This window comes from Gekko japonicus, unplaced genomic scaffold, assembly GCF_001447785.1.
Source record: "Gekko japonicus isolate JY-2015 unplaced genomic scaffold, Gekko_japonicus_V1.1 scaffold1898, whole genome shotgun sequence".
Classification (NCBI taxonomy): Eukaryota; Metazoa; Chordata; class Lepidosauria; order Squamata; family Gekkonidae; genus Gekko; species Gekko japonicus.
This window is the reverse complement of record NW_015159771.1, coordinates 205,350-226,444: the sequence shown is the minus strand read 5'-3', so window position 1 is coordinate 226,444 and position 21,095 is coordinate 205,350. Positions and strand designations below refer to the sequence as shown.

Genomic DNA, 21,095 nt, shown 5'->3' with positions numbered 1-21,095 from the left:
GCCCACGGCTGCGGGGCACCCGGGCAAGCCAAGGGAAGGCATGGGGGTGTGACCTAATATGCTAATGAGCTGCACTGTCAGGGTGTGGCCTATTATACTAATGAGTTCCTGCTGCTTAAGAGCAAACGATGGATGTTTTCCAAGGTTGTTGCCGTGACACACAAGCCAACAGATACCTAGGATAGGAGCACAACCACTGTACCCAAAAGGAAAGTCCACAATAGCTACATTTGCTGGGCAGCATGCAGAGCTGCTGTTTTATAGCTATTTTAATTAGTGGTCAGATTCCTGGGAAAGAGCAATCAGTGGGCAGCAGGAGTTTTGCTGAGGCATGGATATCTGGGCAAATGGATGATGTCTGCACAGTTGGCCTAGGAGACTAAGGAAACAATCCTAAAAAGATCTTTTTTGTTGTTCAGTCGCACAGTCGAGTCCGACTCTTCACGACCCCATGGACCAGATCACGCCAGGCCTTCCTGTCTTCCGCCGTCTACTCAAAAGTAAATCTCATGGTATTCAGTAAAGCGTACTCCCAGGAAAGTGCACTCAGGAAGAGTCCCATCTTAAATTCATCCCCCATCATTCTTACTAAACCTGAAATTAACACATCTGTTTAGCTGTGCTCCTTTGCTATCACATCTTGCAATCCTTATATTTCACTTCTTTCCTTCTCTCCTCTAAGTGTTAGGCACACATAGACTTTCCCATGTTCTCTCTTCCTTTATTGTATGAAGCTTCTCAGGGAGTACACAGAACTGTTTCCAGAAATTGAATTAATGTTTAACATTGTTTCCCAGCTAGCTAGCAACCTTGTAGAAATAATCTGTGGCTTCGGCTGTCTCAGAGAAATTGGCTTCGGAAAGGCCAGCTTCACCCAACACTTTGATCTTCTCTTGAATCATAGGCCTAATGGAGAATAAAAGCACAACAGTTAAACAGGGGAAAAGAATATTTCAAACAAGTACTTAGAACTCAAGCGGCTAAGGCATCATATAGCTGATAGCTCCTTCTACAGGGATAACTTATATTAACCACACAAAAGAGGGGATTTTGGTCATTTCATTAGTCTTTCGTCCCCTCCATGAATTCCATATACTTCTAAAAGAGTCTATGCAATTAGAATTTGTTTGTTTTTTCTTCCTCATGAGTTAGCAAAGCTCAGATGATATGTGGCTAGGAAATGGAAAATGAAAACGAGGAACAGTGTTACAATACAAGTGTTTTGAAAAGAATTTTAAATTAAGGTTTGCATAGAGTGATCAATATAAATGAAGCTCTGAAAGCAATATGTTGTCGAAGGCTTTCATGGCCAGAGTTCATTAGTTGCTGTAGATTTTCTGGGTTGTGTGGCTGTGGTCTTGGCATTGTAGAACCTGACGTTTTGCCAGTAACTGTGACTGGCATCCTCAGAGGTAGAACACAGAAAGATGGCGTACTCTCTGTGTCAAGGTGAGAAGAAAATGGTAGGCAGGTAATTTATATCTACTCCAGAAGGTGGGGATTCCTTTGGAATCACTGATGAGATGAGAAAACTTATGAAAAAACACAACCTACAAACAGTATTCAGACCCACCAGAAAAATACAACAGATGCTACAATCGGCAAAAGACAGAAGAGACCCCCTCACTTCTGCAGGAGTATACCGCATACCATGCAGTTGTGGACATGTTTACATCGGGACCACACAGTGTTGCATTCAGACAAGAATAAAAGAACATGAAAGACACTGCAGACTCGGCCAACCTGAAAAATCAGCAGTGGCTGAACATAGCCTGACTCAAACAGGACACAGTATTTTGTTCCAAGACACTGAAAGGCTGGACGACACTTCCAATTACCATGTCAGATTACACAAAAATGCCATTGAAATTCATAAACATAAACACAATTTCAACAGGAAAGAAGAGAGTTTAAAAATAAATAGGGCATGGTTTCCTGTCCTGAAAAACACAAAAGGCTCTACATCTGACAACAGCACTACAGATAAGATTAGAATTTCAACAGCCAATCCACATACTAAAGAACCTCCTCAGGAAACAATCCATATACAAAAGAACCTCCTTAGGAAAGTTCCTCCATTAGCATATTCATAGCCTGGGGAACTCCTACAAGATAATGACTCAGCCCTAACCCACCTTCTGGAGTAGATATAAATTACCTGCCTACCGTTTTTCTTCTCACCTTGACACAGACAGTACTCTAACTTTCTGTGTTCTACCTCTGAGGATGCCAGTCACAGTTACTGGTGAAACGGTCAGGTTCTACAATGCCAACACCATGGCCACAGAACCCGGAAAATCTACAGCAACTAATCTGAAAGCAACGTTCTCCAACCAAAAGCATATTATATTTTAGTGAGCTGTAACAAGAAAGAGCAAGGAACAAAATACAAACACTGCATTTCCTTTTTTGCTCTGGCCTCACAAGGGCAATGTGTCAGCTCCTAGTTCCTTTTAAGCTTTCAATGAATAGGCACTGGGCTCAATATGCCATTTCACAGAGCAGTTTCTGGTCAGCATGCAAGTCAGTATTAGAACACATTCATCTCCTCATCTCAGTGCTACAATTAAATTTCAGGTACACAAATATCAGAAAGACATGGTCCGACGGAAAAAGCCAGTGGGGTACAGTGCTTATAGTGCTCTACTAGGAATGGGGAGATGGGCGTTTAAGATCTCACTCCGCCATGGAAGCCCGCTGGGTGACCTTGGGCCAGTCTTCTCTCTCCGCCTAACATACCCCACAGGATTTCCATGAGGATAAAATGGACTACAGAAAGGGCAAGGGGAAAAATGCGATGGATAAAACTGATCCATAGATAAGAAAAAAGAAAGAAGTTTTGGTCTAGCTGTGGCACAGTCAGGCCAACAGATATTCTGCTCTTGCATACGCATGCCACAGACTCCTGCTTTCTGGGCCACTTGTGGCAGCTATGTTACCAGTTGGCCACTGTGGGTTAAAAACAGCAGCTTGAATGAGTGGGAAGGGTACATTAATTATACTCCATAGATAACTGGAAGGAGAGAACTTACACACATTCAAAGTAATAACATTAATGCCAAAAAAAATCGAGTGAACTGCTACTGCATAGCAGGCAAGAATGGGAGCCTTTGAAATGACTGGTACAAAGCTCTCCACAGACGCTGTCCTGGCCACGCACTGCTCTGCTCCATCTGCAATAGTAGACTAATAATTAACCCCATCACTGCATGCACACACCCCTACAAGGAGTAGGAAAACGTTGGGAGTGCAAAACAGAAAGCGCTTATGAAGCACAACTGACCCCCAGAGTATAATAAAACAAACTCATTTAGGACCACAGAAACATAATTCTGTGCTGGTATACATAAAGACATAACAGCCAACTAACTGGTTTCATCTCAGTTTTCACGTATGTGTTTCATTCTAGCACAGAGGTATCAAACAACAGCCCGCCCAGGGCTTATGCGGCCTGTGATCAAATGATGCAAGGGAAGACGTGCTGGGGGGAGTGGGCAGTAGGGTTGCCAGGTCTGGGTTGGAAAATACCTGGAGACTTTGGGGATGGGGCCGGGAGAGGGCGGGGTTTGCAGAGGCAAGGGACCTCAGCATGGTCCAACGCCATAGAGTCCACCCTCCAAAGCAGCCATTTTCTCCAGGGGAACTGATCTCTGTCAGCTGGAGATCAGTTGTAACAGCAGGGGATCCCCAGGCCCCACCTGGAGGCTGGCAACCCTAGTGGGCAGAGCCACTTCACTGTGGCTTCAGCGTGGCAGAACAACCTCATCTGCAGCAGTCAAGCAGCACCGCTGGCTCTCCAGTCCACCCATGTGGGTTTTCCTGTGGACCCCCCTCCCAGCCCACGGGGCCTTGCAGTGAGGATACACCAACTCAGAGCTTACCAGCTGCTGTCCTTCATACAGTTTCTGTCTCCAGTACCTGGCATTACGTTTTATGGCACACATGGCCTGACAAAAAGTGACATGTAACAAATGAGTTCGACACCCCTGTTCTAGCAGAAGGTCACAGTCCATGAGTGGCTGTTTCTCCTCCTTTTGATTTGGATTCCCTTATTTAATACTAAACGTATTGGTGGCCTATCAATGTTTTTTTAATTGGTTTTGAACATTTTGAGGTTGACACTGAACATATTAGTACTGCAAGTTAACAGTACTTCTGTGTATCCATATGACAAATGTGATTACTCAGAGGATCACTTTATCTGGAAACCCACTGTGGAGTGTGCTTCTACACAAGCATTAGCACGCAGTTATGACTGTGTTGTATTAAAATGGGTTATATAATAATATGTGAGCCAGTCATGCTTTATAAGCATTTCCTTGCTTGCTTGCTTTTGGTAACACCCAACCTGCCTTACAGTACTTAGATTACCGAGATAATGTGTGCTCAGTACTTGAAATGACCTATGTAAATGCTTACTATTTTCATCTTTAAAGTGGTAACAAGGCAGTGGCATCTCTTTAGTCCTCATTATCAAGCAGACAAATGACACCAGGGGTCATTTCGTAGAAAAAGAGGTGCAGGAGCTCATTAGCATAATTAGCATATGCCACACCCCCTGACATCATCAGAAGTGTGTCAGAAGATAACACCCACTGCTCAGGCTCCACTGGACTGTTTTGGATTGCTAGCTATTGGGGGGGGGGGAACGTGCAGATCTGCCCTCGCAGAGGAGGGAGAGCTTGTACCTGAAGGCGGGCTGGGGGGGGGGCTCTGCCACTTACCTGGCTGCCTCTTGCTCCTCATGGCCCGACTGAGGGCTGCTAGGAGCAGGGGGCGGGGCTTGTTGCATGTGTCCATCCCCATGGCTCCTTACTGCCGGAGCTCCGCTCCTATGTGCTCCCGCAGGAAATGACCCCTGAATGACACCATCCACTGAAGTGGCCTCTGTCACACAGCAAACTAATCATGGGAAAAGGCTCATCCCCCTGAATTAATCCTGCATTTGAGTTCCAGTCCATGACAGCTATGGTTTTGCAACATAAAATCCAGCAACGATCTGGGATGACCCAAGTTTGTACACTTAACTAAAACACTGCAAATTTCCACAAACAAAAACTCGAGGGGGGGAAAATCAAGCATGAAATATTGTGCCCCTTACTGGCACCTGCAAACAATAAGTGCTGTTCATTTTGCAAAAGGGTTTCTAAACTGAAAGAGCAGAACATTTTCAGAACCCAGCCAGAGTGGAGGGGAAATGAATATCGCAGTGGATAACCAGCTCAATTTTAACGTGTCACACAGTGTCACAGAGTGTGGGGGGGGGGGGGGGGGATATTAACATGAGAAGGTGTTGATGTGATAACTTGGCTACTAAATATGCCACAGAACTAAAAGTGACCTCAAGAGTCCTAATTGTTTTTTACCCAGAACCACAAACTGCACAATGGATGACGTTTGAGTCCAGTGGCACCTTTAAGACCAACAAAGTTTTATTCAAGGTATGAGCGTTTGTGAGCAAGGCACACTTCTTCAGATACAATGAAATGGAAATATGGATAACAGTCATACATATATAGCATACAGAATGATGAAGGTGTTTTTAACAGATTAAAAGAATAATAAGCTTAGTATATATGGCTATCACCTGTTTGGGTTCAACTTGGGGGAGGGGGGGACAAACATGGACTCAAACTTTGTTCTACTGATTCAGACCAACATGGCTACCCACCTGGATGCTAAATGGGTATGAGAGAGAAAGAGAGACTTCCTACCATAAGTAGTCATCAGCTGTGCCTTTTGCTACCAAGTAATGGATATCAACAGAGCTCGTTTGCCCAATTCGGTGTGCCCGATCTTCTGCTTGTATCAAAATCTGGGGGGGAGGGGTTGGGAAGGGTGAGTAATTAGTTCACCAGAAAGTAGGACTCATTTTACACTGCTGCAGTCCTCAATTGTTGGTACTGTGCCAATGACACGATTAATTAAACAAATGAATGGATACCTTTAAATACTAGCAGCACCCCCCCATTTTACAGTAGGTTTAGAGCACCAAGTGGCAATTCACAAGATCAACTACAGTGGACAAGCCAGCCACTCCTCATACCTGTAAACTCTTAAGTTGTTTTAATGGGTGGTGATACAAGCGGACTCTAATAGGATCAAAGAATACAACATCAGAGCTGAAATCCCTCCCCTATCCATTACTGTAAGCTGCCTTGAACCACAAGGAAAGACGAGTGTCATTTCCCACAGCCAACAACGGAGTACACGCTTTCAAGAAAGGTTATACTTTTATTGAAGAGCTATAGATGCATTAACATAAGAACGGCAGTTGTCCCTTGGACATAATAAGATATAGGGCATTCGTATGCCCCCCCCCACTGCGCTGGCCAATTAGGCACCCTCCTGCGCATGGGCTAAAGCCAGCAAACTGTTTCTAGGCGAAACTGGGAACTGTCTGGCGCCCACGGCTGCCTGGAAAGGCAGACAACACACACTCCCACCTGCACATCATTATAGATAAGCATTTCGGCGCAAAGCATAGACAGGAATGCAAAAGTAATTTACACAGACTCTGAATGAGCATCCCAACCCCCATGGCAGCATAGCTGACAATGAGATATAAAAGTCCTAATAAATGAATGAAGGAATATCCTGCTCTTTGGTTTCACAGCTGGACCCTCTTATTTACAGGACTGCCTCTCTCCCTATGCCCTGCCATGACAACTCCGCTCATGTCAGCAGGTGTTTCTGCAAGCGCCAGTCTGCAAGTGGGCAAAATCAACAACTGTCCACACGACGCACCTTTTCTCCATTATGGTTCCTGCCTGGTAGAACGGCCGGCCTGATGAGGACAGGAAAGCTCCCACTCCCCTAGCCTTTCATAAACTATGCAAAACTGAACTATTCAAGAGGTTGTTTCTTTACAGGTATGAAGGCTGCAAAATGGTTTCACAAACTAACTCGGATAAATGATTGGGACTTGTGGTCTTTACCACTCTATACAGCATATTCTAAGTAGGACCCTATTATGTAATTTCTGTACTACAATGTGTCATGTTAATACTTAACACTATGCTTGTGTTTCTTTTTGGTGGTTCCAGACTTATAATCTCCTAATGCATTAGTTATTGAACGTTCCATTTTGTTGACTGTACTGACTCACTATGTGTAATCAGACTTGAGTCCACACGAGAAAGGCAGACTATAAATAACATCAATGAATAAGCAGCCCCCATTTTGGGGCCGTACCCCTCTCAATCAAGTACCCAAGGGTTTCTTACCCCAGGGTTCCAGAACAGCTCTGCAAACACAACCAAATTAGCAGAGGAGAAGGTGAGTCCCATGTTAGCTGCTGTTAGAGAGAGGACAGCCACAGAATACTTCTCAGAGAACTGAAACTCTTGGCACAAAGACTGACGATCAGCCGAGGATGTGGAGCCATCAATGCGAATGTACCCAGTGTGCTGAAAGGGAAGCAGAGGATACAAAGGGTCACCTCATCATTCCTCTTTTCTTTTAAAGATATTTTTATTGCATTTTCTAAACTAAACCTCTATGGGGTCGGGGGAAGGGAACAACCTAAAACTACAAGTAACAAGAGATCATTAATACATATTTTGAATTAATCGATGTTTCCGTAATATCAAAATGGTAATACATGAGAGTTATTGCAATACAATTGTAGAGAATAAAGCGAGTATTCAAAAACAGATTTGACTAAAGTGTATGCTTCTTAGCTTAAAGTTATTGATTAATAGTAGGTATCAGACAGAGTTACATTATTATACTTATTTTCTTCCTTTATGTTTCTTTTCAAACTCCCTTTTATTTTTAGGAGGCTTAGGAGCCATAGCCCCTAATGCTGCTTCAGAGTCTAAGGATTCAGCCGACGAGGAGTTCTTAGAACTTTCTTCATTTTCGTCTTCTTTTTCTGCATCTTTACCGTCCTCCAGTTTCTCCGGTCCATCTTTATCTTGTAGTTGCTCAAGAAATTTTTTTGCTTTAAGAATAGAGTCAATCTTTTCTTTCTTCCTGTTGAAGTTGAAAATTAGGCCTTCCGGTATAATCCATCTGTAAGGGACGTTATCCTTTTGCAAAAACAATGCCAGGTCTCTGTATTGTCTTCTTTTTCTGATCTCAAATGGAATGTCTTTTAAGGTTTTGATTTGTTCTCCTTGGATTTTCAAAACATTTTCGCTTGTTGCTTTCAGAATCAAATCTCTTGTTGACCTTTTTGAGAATTTGACAAATATTTGCCCAGGAAGCTTATTTTCCTTTATATATTCTGGATATGTATGATATATCATATCCATATCACTTTGTAACACTTCTGCTGTTAAGCCTACCATGGGAGCCAGTTCCTTACTTAAAATCTCCTTCAGGTCCTCTTCTCTCTGCTCCAAAATGTTCTGAAATCTCAGGACATATGCTGATTTTTTCATTTAGAGAAGTAACAGTTGATGATTCTCAGAGATTTTATCCTTTTCCACCACCTCCAATCTTTGTCCAAACTCCTTGGACTTAAGATCAACTTTCTTCAGCTTCTTGGTTATCTTCTCTGTTTTTGCTGAGGTTTCTTGAAGTTCCTTGTAAGCATGTCAAATTTCTGGTTAAGCATGGTCATCTGGTCCACTAGAAGGCCCAAGGCTGCAGGAATCATTTTGAAGAAGTCTATAGTTGCTTCCGGTTTAAAAGCCAGAGGCGATGTGCTGGCTGCTCCTGTAAGTTTCACTTTCGTTGACATTTTCTCCGAGCGCTGCATCATTGTTTATAGTTAGTAAGAAGTTTTGAAAAATCTCTTAAAATCTCTTAAAGTCTTAAGATATCGCTTTCTAGATAATCCACACCACACTCCGTCAGCATCCACTCTTTTCAAGCTGCTCCCGCCTCCCGCTTTTAACTCAGTTCTTTGGACGTGGGATATTCCCCCCCCCACTTCCGCTTATTTGGGGCTTTGGGGCGGCTTTACTCCCGACGTTCAGATGGCAGCTCGCTAAATGTTAAGTTTACTCCCATTCTTACTTGCGTTTGTTTAAGCAGTAGGGAAGATCGGTTCTGGCGGATCTCTTGCATGCGCCTCTTGGTGCCATTGCTGGCTCCATGCTGCAAAGAGGCGCCTCAGTCCCTCGGCATTTTGCCTTGGGAGAGGCACCTCTTGTGCCCCAGGCTGCAACCCTCCTACAAAGGGTTGCAGGGGTCCAAGATCAACTTGGACCCCTCTCCATCGGTACGTTTGTGGGCCACTCACATCAGAGCAACGATCAGAGCAAGGCTCACATCAGAGCAACCCGCTTGTGAGTCGCCAAAAACCGGAAACCCTAGGGTTCCTCTTTTCAAATTTAGCTGCACCAAGTTAGGACCCCCAAGTTTCATCTAGTCAGCTTGCTAAATGGGGTCCCTCATTCACTTTACTAGACTCCTATCTTGATCCAGCAGCAAAATGCAGGGAGTTCTCAGATGGTCTCACATCCAGACATAGGCTAGGCCCATGCTTGCTTACCTTCTGTTATCTCACACCTGCAAACAGTACAAAATTGGGAGTCACTTGAAGGTTAAAGACTGTCTCATGCCAGTTATATCTAGGGGTGTGTGTTTGGATCTACCCTAGTCAAAAGTATATTTCGGCATCCTGAATATATCCAGGGTTTCACAGGAAAACTGTGTGTGGGGGGAAAATCCCGAATATGTTCAGGAATTATGGGTAGCTCTGAAAACAGCTGTTTGTCAGGTTTCTACTGCAGTCGCTTTAAAGCTTAAAGGAATAAGCCTGAAGATCAGCCATTCCATCGGGGAGCTGAGAGCTCCCCGCCAACTCAGCTTGGGACTGGCTTTTCGTACAGCTTGGTTTAAATTGGGCTGCAGGAGAAGTCAGCCCAGGATCAGCTGTGCCTATGGGGAGCAGACTCCTCCCCGCTGGCACAGCTTGTGATATGCAATTCCCTTCCCCCTTCTTTGTCTTCTCAGGTCTATTGGACCCCCAAAAATTCAAGTTTTCCAATCCAGTACTGGGATCCAGGATTTTTTGGGGAAACTTAATTTTTTTCTGGTACGACCTAAACTAAAAAAATATATGGGGGGGGGGAATTGCACACCCCTTGTTATGTAATTCTTCAGGATCCCCATGTTATTTGGCTTGCCTCTTATACAGCCTTTACTTGACCCTTCCCTTGCCATTTGGAACAGACAGCATGGTTCTCCACCTGATCCATGTCCCCACTACTACATCGTGAAGACCATGGGTCCTGTTATTAGTCAACATGGAATGTTTCCAGCAAGAGTAGCTAAGTAGTATTTGGTAAGATATGGGATTGCTACACGCTCAGATGAAGTAAATATTGCGAAACAAATGTTCACATTGCGCTGTTTTCGTGCAAGTGATGACAGAAGGGTATTCCTTACAGAACTACAAAAATACTTCAGTAAATGTTTTTGCAACTTATCTTCATTGACTCTCCATTATTTTTATCACAGATGTTGTTTTTGGAGTTCCCACTACAATCTTGCCTGATCCTGACCTTACGCTTATCAACAGTCAGCCCCAGCAAATATACTTTCCAATACTTGTGAAAAGCAACAAACAAAACCATTGTGAATTCCCTTAGTACATACTAAAGATTCCCATGACATGGGACAAAATTTAGACTTGGGAGTCCTGTAATCAAATCTCAGCTCAGGCCCAAATGTATCAGGCAAGAGAGAGGGCTCTAGTTTCAGACCCAGTGCTTCCTCCTAACCAATATCTGCAGTGTAGCAGGACTCATCGAGGCACTTTGTCGATGAATGACATAAGTCCACAAATGCACTTGATGGATGACTGATGGTGACCGTGTCCTTTAATCCAACAAGCACCTACCTCAGCACAAAGCAAGAGATGGATAAAGGCCCATCTTTGATGTGGTGCTACCTTCAGCAGCAGAGACCAGTTTCACTGCTTCCAAGGCCCTTACAACTTAGCGGAGACATCCTAGAACTCCAGAAGTTCTTAGATGCAGAAATCTGTCTCAGATAAGCTCAACATACTATCAGAGCCAAGATCACATGAGGCCCCCCCTCCCCAGATGACAAGAGGGCCTGGGCCAGTAGCAGCTATGAATTCTGCCTGGCTATCAGAACCAGCTCCAGCAGGTAGACCTGAGGAGGAGATTCTCCTATAGAAAGTCAGGCTTTTCCCTCATAAAACCCAGAACACTGATGAGTCAATATGCACAGTTCTGCTGCTCTTCATCCTTCTTTGTGCTCATTGCACTGGTGCATGGCTCCAGAAACTCACTCTGGTCAACTTTTTGTACCTAGAATCATAGAATGTTAGAGTTGGAAGGACCTTGCAGGTCATCTAGTCCAACCCCCTGGACTCTGCAGGAGCATAGCCAAAAGATAGCCCTACAACATACTCGAAAGATGGTCATCCAGCCTCCACTTGAAAACGTCCAGCAAAGGAGCATCCACCACCTCCCGAGGCAGACTGTTCCACCGCTCAACCACTCTTACAGTTAGGAAGTTTCTCCTGATATTTAGCCGGTAATGACTCTCTTGTAATTTCCACCCATTAGATCTAGTCTTGCAATTCTACATGACAACCCTTCACATACTTGAAGGCTGCAATCATGTCCACTCTAAGCCTTCTCTTTCCCAGGCTAAACATACCCAACTATTTCAGCCTTTCCTCATAAGACTTGGATTCAAACCCTCTCACCATCCTAGTTGCCCTCTTCTGGACACGCTCGAGCTTGTCAACATCCTTCCTAAAATGTGGTGCCCAAAACTGAACACAGGACTCCACGTGAGGCCTGACCATAGCAGAATAGAGCGAAACTACCATCTCCCATGATCTGGACACAATGCTTCTGTTAATGCATCCTAAAATTGCATTCGTTTTAACCAGTCAGCTTTGGAAAGCATAGCTCATATGTCAATATTTATTTGCTATAGGAGACTTGGCAGCTTGAAGACAGGAATAAAGTACCTTTTGTTGTTTTTTAATTGCTCTAAACATGGGTTGGTTTGTTCCAGCATTATGAATCCCTTCTGGTCAGTCTCATCTTTTGTGAAATCAGGAAGAGAACAAACAAGATGGCAGAATCTACCCACCACTGAGGATATGCCACAGTCGAGTCCAACTCTTTGCGACCCCATGGACCACATCACGCCAGGCCCTCCTGTCTTCTGCCATCCTCTGGAGTTTGCTTAATTTCATGTTCGTTGCCTCGATAACACTGCCTAACCATCTCATCCTTTGCCGTCCCCTTCTTCTTTGACCTTCAATCTTTCCCAGCACCAGGGTCTCCTCCATTGAGTGCTCCCTTCTCATTTGGTGGCCAAAGTATTTGAGCTACAGCTTCAGTATCTGGCCTTCCAGGGAACAGTCAGGGCTGATTTCTTTTAGGATTGACTCCCTCATGGAAAACTGCCTTGACGTAGTGAGGAGGCTTGCGTGGTTTGATGAGGCTGTGGGCTGTACCGTGGAGGGTCATCCAGGATGGACAGGCCACAGCAGAGAACTCAGACCAAGTATGATCCACTGAAGAAGGAAATGGCAACCCTCTCCAGTATCTTGGCCAAGAAAACCCCATGGATAGTATGCCCCAGTACCCCTTAGTAATTTGCCACTGACAGAAAAGCTTCCCAGGGCAAAACTAATAATAACAAGTAGCAGATCAGTTACCTTTTTATGCAGCTCCTCACTAATTGCATCCAGAATTAGTTTGTGATGAGCAAACACCAGAAATTTTTCTCTTCCACTTTCCAATAAATCTAGGATGTAGTCTCTGTATTTGGAGACAGAGAGAAAACCAGTAAACTCATATACAGGCATAACTATTTTTCTCCCCAGGCGTGTGCAGCGTGTCATACAAAGAAAGTCAATGGCTCTGAACCTTTGATTTTACTTACAAACCAGTTTATCAGCCAAGTGCCAGTTCACAGTGCCCACGTTTCCCATCCATTTAAGGTTACAGACACAAAACACCACATAATTCCCCAATTAGGTTAGCTTCCAAAAATACAGAATCAGGACTTTTCAACAAGTGCAATAAACATATTACAAGGTAAAAGTTTAAATTAATAAAGTACTTCTTAAAGAATAACCATTGGATGCTGAAACTAAATTTTTAAAGGAAGTTTGATATAATTTTGCTTCAGGAGATTTGGCGGGCTGAACCCATTATTTGTAATGGTTATAAAACATATGATCTTCGAGCACTGCCCTCTAAAAGAGGGAGAGCAAAAGGGGGATTGGGTACCGGTATTTTAATTTCAACTAATATGAATGTAAGGGCTAAACAACTGGCTTCTTTTAATCATTTGGCTATGGCATTAGTGTTGATGTACTCTCAGTTAATGTGTTTAATTATTAATGTCTACTGTCCTCAGAATGAAATAGATTGGGCAGGTCTTGAAATGTACATCTGGAATTTAATTAGTGAGTATCCAACTGCATATTTGATAGTTGGGGGAGATTTTAATGCGAGAATAGGTCCGAATAACGATTTTATCTATAAAACATACAATACCTTTCCCCCATAGGAGCAAGTACCTTCTCCCCCACATCTGAGAGATGTTCAAAAGATCAAAAGTTTAATTCTGCCGGTTACAAGTTTTTACAAATGGTAAATGGAATTAATTTTAATATTCTAAATGACCCATACCCTATAGATTATCTGGCAGAGTTTACTTATTGCTCTGTTGAGAGGAGGAGTGTTAATTGATTATATTATTGTCTCAGGAAATATGTTTGGTCGAACTATTTGAAGTTTCCTCTTATTTAGATAGTGATCATTTATCTATTGTTCTGAGATTTGTGGCGTTGAACTGTGATCACCGAATCATGGATTTACATCTGGAGGGTAACGAGGAAGCAAATGAATATTATAGGGGATGTTGGAATGAAAGGAGAAAGAAATTGCAGGACTTTTGAGTTAGGGTGCCCTTAATGAGTTTTTAACTAAATTGGGAATTGAGGGTCATGATGACTTACATCTGGATGCCTACATCCAAATCATAAAAGAAATACAAAAGGTAATGGGTAAGCCCTGTTTTTAAAAAAATAGATTAACCAACAGTAATTCAAAGCCTGGGTTTGATAAAAACTGTAAAACTATGAAAAGTGCTCTTAATGCTATGTACATCAAATACAGGTGTAATAAGGATAATGACACCCTACAGGATATGAAAACCTAAAAAAAACCAATATAAGGCCTTGATACAATGGAAAAAGAAAGAAGCCATAGCCCTTGCATGGGAGCAACTAAGCTCAGCAATCAGAGATCAAAATCCCCATTTATTCTGGAATATGGTCTCTAATTGTATTACTAGATCTCCCTCAGTGTGCAGTAATACAATTCCCCCTAAAATTTGAGAAGATTATTTTGAGCAGCTCTATCGAGTTCAGGATGAGGCTGCAACAGAGGATCTGGATATAGATAATTTACCTTCTTGGCCCTTTGTGCATCCTCAAGAAACTAAGAACCTTATACAGATATTAAGATCCAACAAAGCCCCAGCGGATCTGATTAAGAGGAAACTTGAGTGGTGGGTTCCGGTTCTTACTACTTTATTTACAACTATAGATAGAACAGGTAGAATACGTAAGGACTGGGGGGTGGCAATAATTGTGCCTGTTTACAAGAAAGGGAATAGAGAGGGCCCTGCCAATTATAGGCCAATTAGTCTGCTAAGCATAATAAGTAAGCTTTATTCAAAACATTTACAATGGAAGCTAAAAAATTGGATGGAGCAGGAAGGGGACAGGAGCAAGCAGGCTTTAGAGAGGGACGGTCGTGTTTAGATCAGTGTGTGATACTGAACCATTTAATCTCCAAATACTCTTAGAACTCTTTAACTTCCTTGTATGCAGCTTTTATAGATTTTAAATCTGCATTTGATTCTGTTTCAAGAACCACCCTATGGGAAAAGTTGAAATCCTCTACGATAGATAGGCGCCTATTGTTTCTATTGAGAGCTCTCCATAAAAATACTTTTATTAGGGTACGATGTAATCCACAAGCTGATCTAACAAAGATGATTAGTTCAGACAGAGGAGTAAAACAAGGATGTATTTTGGTGCCACTTTTATTTAATATTTATATCAATGACATGGTTCAGTTTTTGCACAAACTTGAATTCTACCCTCCAAAGCTTGCAGACAGACACATTCCGATATTACTTTATGCAGATGACACAGTTTTGCTTTCTAGGACCCCTAAGTGTCTTAAGAGAGCTCTGTGTGCTCTCTCACAATACTGTGGTCAAAACTGCTTGGAGATAAATTACACAAAGATCAAAATAATGGCTTTTAACAAACAAGCCTAGGGTGTTTAATTGGTTTATTGACTCTCGTCCCATTGAGCAAGTTCATTGTTATAGATACTTTGGAGTCGTGTTTCAGTCGTCTGGTCGCATGAAAGGCCATGTTGATTACCTGTCAGCTAACGCACAGAAAAGTGCTGGTGCTATCCAAAGGTTCTTTTGGTCCAAAGGAAGTTGTAACTTAGAAGATGCCATTAAGTTATTTACTATAAAAGTATTACCCCAATTATTACATGGAGCACCTCTGTCCCTCCAGGCAAACTTGACCTTACTTGGAAGAATGCAATCGAAATTTTTAAGAGCTATTTTTCAAGTTCCAACAACTGTTTCAAATGCTGCAATCCATTTAGAGGCTCACCTGGTTATAGTGGAGGCAAGATTGTGGATTGCTGCTTTCCATTCTTGGTTAAAACTGATTTCCTCACCCACTGGCCTTACTCATACTGTGATGCAAAATAACTTTGTTCCTTTATAGCGGAAAAAGATAGAGGGTAAACTGGTTTGTTATGGTTTTTCTAATCAGTTTATACTGTCTTTGGGATATGCTCAGGCTAGATCAGTTCTACAACAAAGAATATTAGATGTTGAAGGACAGATGGATGTGAGCAGGATTAGGAGCCCTGTATTTGATATAAGTACACTTAACAAGATAATTTTGAGACCTTACATCAAATACTTAGATATCTGTAATCACAGAAGAATTTTTACCTTATTAAGATATTATGCCTTACCCCTCAGCTATATTGGAAGCCAGATTTACTAGATCACTGAGGAAAAGTTGTATATGTGGTATGAGAACTGATGAAACACTGGAACATGTAATTTTTGATGGTAGTTGTAATGAATCCTTGTTTTATATGTGTGTGTGTCTCTTTAAAAGTTTGGTTGCATGGCTGTGTGCTGGACTAGAGTGCTTGAAGAGACAAGTGTGGTGAGATTGGTGATTGACAGAGAGGGGGAGGGGTTTTAGAAAGTGTTTCTGAGTGGATGAATGGGTATGTCCTTCAGGAGTGACAGTTTAGACAGTTGATGAAGACAGTTGATATGTTAGGAGTTCGTTCTGAAGTCTGAGAGAAGCAGTCTGTGTGTGTGCAGTTAACAGCTGAGGTTGTTCTGAGAGAATAGTAAAATGTAAATGAAAGTAATTGAAGACAAAGTTTAGGAAAGGCTGTATGTCCTGGAGAGAAACAGTGAACTTACATGACCTTGAGTTAAAGTTACAAAGTTACATGCCAAGATCCCTGACAGTGAAGGGAAAAGTGTGTGAAATACCAAAGAAATTGTTTAGTATTTACCCATTCCTAATTACAGTGTTCTACTATATTATTTATGAATTATATCAATAAATATACCTTTATTTAAGATACCAGTTCTGAAAGAAATAATTTCTCAGTAAACACATAGTACCTCGAAAGCCTAAAACCTCGACCTACCTACCCAGTGATAGCCAAAAGAAAGTATACAGGTTTGGAAAGCCTAAAATTTCCTGGTGGCAGCCTAACCTACCCAGGCTGCTGCCACACACGCTAAGTAATCCACTTTCAATCCACTTTCAGTGCACTTTCAAAGTGGAGTTTTACTGTGTGAACTGGCAAAATCCACTTTGAAAGTGCACTGAAAGTGGATTGAAAGTGGATTACTTAGCATGTGTGGCAGCAGCCCCCAGTTGAACAAAATAAAAAGAACACTTTAAAGTGAAATCAGGCCTCCCCAGATAAGGGGTCGTCACAGTAGTATATACCATAACATTAGAGAAGTTTTAATTAAGCCTACTGTTAACTCCTACCCAGGTCGTAATAAAAGGATACTTTTGTCAATTATGCTGGCAGGTGATAATCAAAAGCTGACTAGGATGGCTGCCAAATTTGGTTGGTTGGCATACCGAACTAGGAAAAAGATAAAAAAGTACAGATAGACCTAGATTTATTTTAAATTTCTGATCTTAATATTAGTTTTACCATTTCTGTATTTTAAAACTTTTAGATTCCTATTTATAATTTTGGATGCTATTATATTTTATAATTTTACTCTTCTTTTATCACTTATTTATCTGCCTCCTATTGTATTGATTGTTGGTCTATGACCGTAACAAATGTGTGTGTGCGCTGATGTCCAAACTGACATCCTCCTTCCTTCATTCAGTGGAGAGATGAAGATGAATAAGGCATCGATTTTAAGTGTACGTCTGTCAGGGTCAACAGCAAGCATGTCCAAACACACTCTCCTGGAAAGGCTATGTTTTATTGGAATACTGGTCTGTTGCCAAGTGGTACAGGTACATTGTCAGGAATAACGATTAGTGCAAGGGGCTCCATACATATACTCTGATGGTGCATCTAGCTAAGCAAATGAAATCCAAGCGTGCGCACAGGAATTCTCCTGGTGAGATATTGCATCATGAATGGGAGACTCACCCCAATACCTTGAGAGGAGAAATATTCACACCTGTAGTGGAATTCAAGCCCTCCCTTCCCTTCAAGGTTATACTGATAGCGCTGTCTGGCTGAACCAGTTCGCACGGGGGAAAGAGTGCCTCCCTTATGTTACCCACGGTAGCTAAGCAAAGCAAGCATATGCGGCTGCACAAAAGTCAGGGATGAAAGAAAACAAAGAAAGCATGGCAGCTAGCTGACAATGTCTTACTTCCAAGGCCTGCCACAGTTTCTCCTTCAGATGGATAGGTTTTGGGTGAAATGATGGAAGACAAAAATTTTCTGAGACCTGTAGAAGGTCAAATTCATCTTCGGTGTAAAGGCAGTGTCTGTCTTCATGACCCTTTTGTCTCTATGGAAAACTCATAGTTCAGGCTTGATTGAACAAGCACCTAGAACAGAAACCCTCCTATCTGATGCACTTGCTATAAGAAAATATGTTCATCCTCAGACATTTAAATGGAATTTCTTTAATAGGGTCAAATAGTGACTGGAGAAACTGAGAATGTGGTACACAATTTCTGCATTAGAAACCTGCATCTTTGTGGTGGCTCATTTAGAGCAGCACCCCTGGGAAGGTGGCGAGCTTGGAGGTGTCTAGATAAGCTCAGACCCTGGAACAGAGGTAGCACTGTTGTCAGAGTTGCGACTTGACATTGTAAAGGAAGAATCCTTGAGCTTACCATCATTTCCCTTTTATAGAAAGGGCAGAACCTATTTAGTCTTAGTCTTCAGGAGGTCGATAGCTTTTCTATTACTCCACCTGACGGGAGTCCTCCACAAAGTGCTGTAAATTATTCTAACAGGGTATCCATCGCATTTTGTCAAAAAGCCTAGACATAAAGGTTGCCCCACTCAAACAATCCAAGCAGTTAAATGCAGCCATATGGAATGTGGAAGCCATACGTGTTTGGTGATACTGGGAGCGTTAGCGGTGGTTGGTTCACCCTCTCCTGAGGGTCAGAGAACCATGGTCATTGAGGACAATATGGTCCTAGTACTGTGACTGCTGCCTTCTAGTCCTTGATCTTCCTGATCTTCCTGACCAATTTTGGAGGAACTGAGATGGGGGGGGGATAGGCAAACATAAGGTCACTTGGCCACTGGGATGTTAAAGCCTTGATTGCTTGGACCAATGGAAGAAGAAACAACATGGTGGAACACTAATTCACTTGATGGTTGTTTGGCGATGTCAGGTTTTTTTCCACCTACATTTCCTTGTGGTAGATGGAGATTTACACCCTCCTCGTATGTTGTTGGTTCTGATTAGTACATGTTGACCAAGTATCTGTGGGATGATCATAAAGGAAGGCCAGATAAATTGGCTGAAGCTCCAGGGGGCTTGCCTCGCTCCAGAACTACCAACCCTGTACTGGTGAGCCTTCTAGCATTGTCCCCAACCAGGCAGACTGGAGACCGAGAAAAGATCTGCTTCACCTCCAGGATGCAGTGTTTCCTTACCTGAAGGGGACTGAGTGTTCTTGTCCTCCCAGTGAGACTGGTCTTTACTGTAAGGAAGCCCTACTGGAAAGGGTCCTCCGTGGTCATAACTTGTAGTTGGAAATTTCTCAGAAGCTGCTGTAATGGTCTAGTGTATAAGCAAGTTGTGACCAGCCTGACACCTAGGTGTTGTAGGTTCTTAGTAGGTGCTAGAGAATTTAACTGAAGATTGACCAGGAATCCATAGTTCTGTAGACAGTGTATAGTTGTTTCTGTGTCTTGGTGCGCCTTGCCCGCAGGGTTTGACCTGATCAACAAGATCAGTTGAAGTGAGATACTCCTCCAGCTGAAAGGACTGGATCTTGAGACTCCATTCTGAAATATCTTAATGTGATGTAATTCTGAAATATCTAAATGTAATCTTGAGCAGGTGAATAAGCCTGAGATGGTGCAGTTGATGTAGTTAGGTCCAGTGATTGTGGTGTCTGGGTGTATGTGGCAGCAAAGTTGGCACCTGGGTTTGTTGCAAGCTCTGGTACCAGTGTCCATGTTCAAATTAGATGCTGAATTATTATGGGTGAGGAGCTGTTTGAGACAGGGGGGCTTTCTGTGCACTAGAAAAGCCCCCCCCCCCGAACTGACAGAGTACTGTCACTACCTAGTAGTGGTCGTAAGTCACTGATGATGTGTTGAACTGTTTTGAGTTGAGAGCTGTATGTGACCATTAGTGGTGTTTTATTATTGTCTCTTTTGGGCCTGACATGTGGCGGTCCAAACCTTATTCTAGGGTGCAGATGGCAAGCCATCAGACCAGTTCCTTATTCCAATCACCTTTGAAATACAGGCCTCTTGGTGGTAACCAGAACCAGGCCCGTAGCTAACAACTTTTTGCTCGGGGGGCCCTTGTTCTTCTCAGGGGGCCACCACCAATGTTCCCTCTTAAGTGTGGAGTTTTGTGAGCAAAACTTCTACTTTGTGAGCTACTGCCATTAAAGTTGTGAGAGAGCAATTTGGCTGCCGCATAAATTAGTTTGCTCTGGAGCCATCCTTCCTGAACTAAGACAAAAATCTGTGAGCTGGAGGTTAAAAAACTGTGAGCTAGCTCACATTAACTTAGCTTAGAAGAAACACTGCCCACCACTATATGTTTGTGTGGTACTGCCATGCTCATACTTCTAAATAATAACTAAATAATAAATACAAGGAAAGGAGAATCAGTGGAAATAGCACCCCCCAGTCTTATAGAGATGTTATGCTTAATGCTGTAGAAAGCCTCCTTGAGCCAGTTTGTGGCAAGGCGGAATATAAATATAAACTGAAATAATAATAATAAAAAGCCAGCAAATGCATCACCTATTGACAGGCACAATGCCCAACTTACCTAATTGAGCTGCAAATAATTGATCTTGCAGAGTTAGTCAAAACCAGTACCATGATAAACAATGCACATAATCACACACTAATTGATCTATAGTCCTCATATATATTTCTTTTAAAACCTTGTTAACTGAACTGTAACAGTTTAGTAACCTGATCAATTTACCAAGAACAAAATATGCAAGAGTTATATATGTATTTAAAATGGCCAGACTGATACAATCATTTTAAAAATGCATTTAATACAGAGGTATAACTAAGGGAAACAAAACCAAGGGAGGCAGATTCGGTGGAAATATCAACCCCCTCCCATCCACCCCCAAACAAGGGCCCCCAGTCCACCCCCAAACCAAAGCACTTACTTACAGCCAAATAAGCTTTGCAATTCCTACCAGAAAAGCCCTGAACTAGAACAACAGAATGCCATCCTAAAAACAAGAGCAAGGGGGGAGGCAGATTCATGGGGGGAAAACCATCCTCACACAAACCAAAGCATTTAGAGCCAAATAAGCTTTGTCTCCACCACCCACAGCTGCCATTCAGTAGTTGATTTCATACCCCAAGGCAAGAATTTTGTTGCACAACCCCCATCAGAAT

The 21,095-nt window shown here is 42.5% G+C and overlaps 1 protein-coding gene across 1 annotated transcript in view; it reads right to left on the bottom strand.

The window, feature by feature from the left end:
• The window catches only part of SMARCAL1 (SWI/SNF related, matrix associated, actin dependent regulator of chromatin, subfamily a-like 1), a 72,486-nt gene that overhangs the window by 816 nt on the left and 50,575 nt on the right, over positions 1–21,095 (bottom strand). The window contains exons 13-16 of the mRNA XM_015406606.1: positions 12,608–12,710; positions 7,227–7,409; positions 5,715–5,815; positions 810–906 (exon numbers count right to left, since the gene is read on the bottom strand). Coding sequence (XP_015262092.1) covers positions 810–906; positions 5,715–5,815; positions 7,227–7,409; positions 12,608–12,710 — 484 coding nt within the window. The remainder of the gene's footprint in view (positions 1–809; positions 907–5,714; positions 5,816–7,226; positions 7,410–12,607; positions 12,711–21,095) is intronic.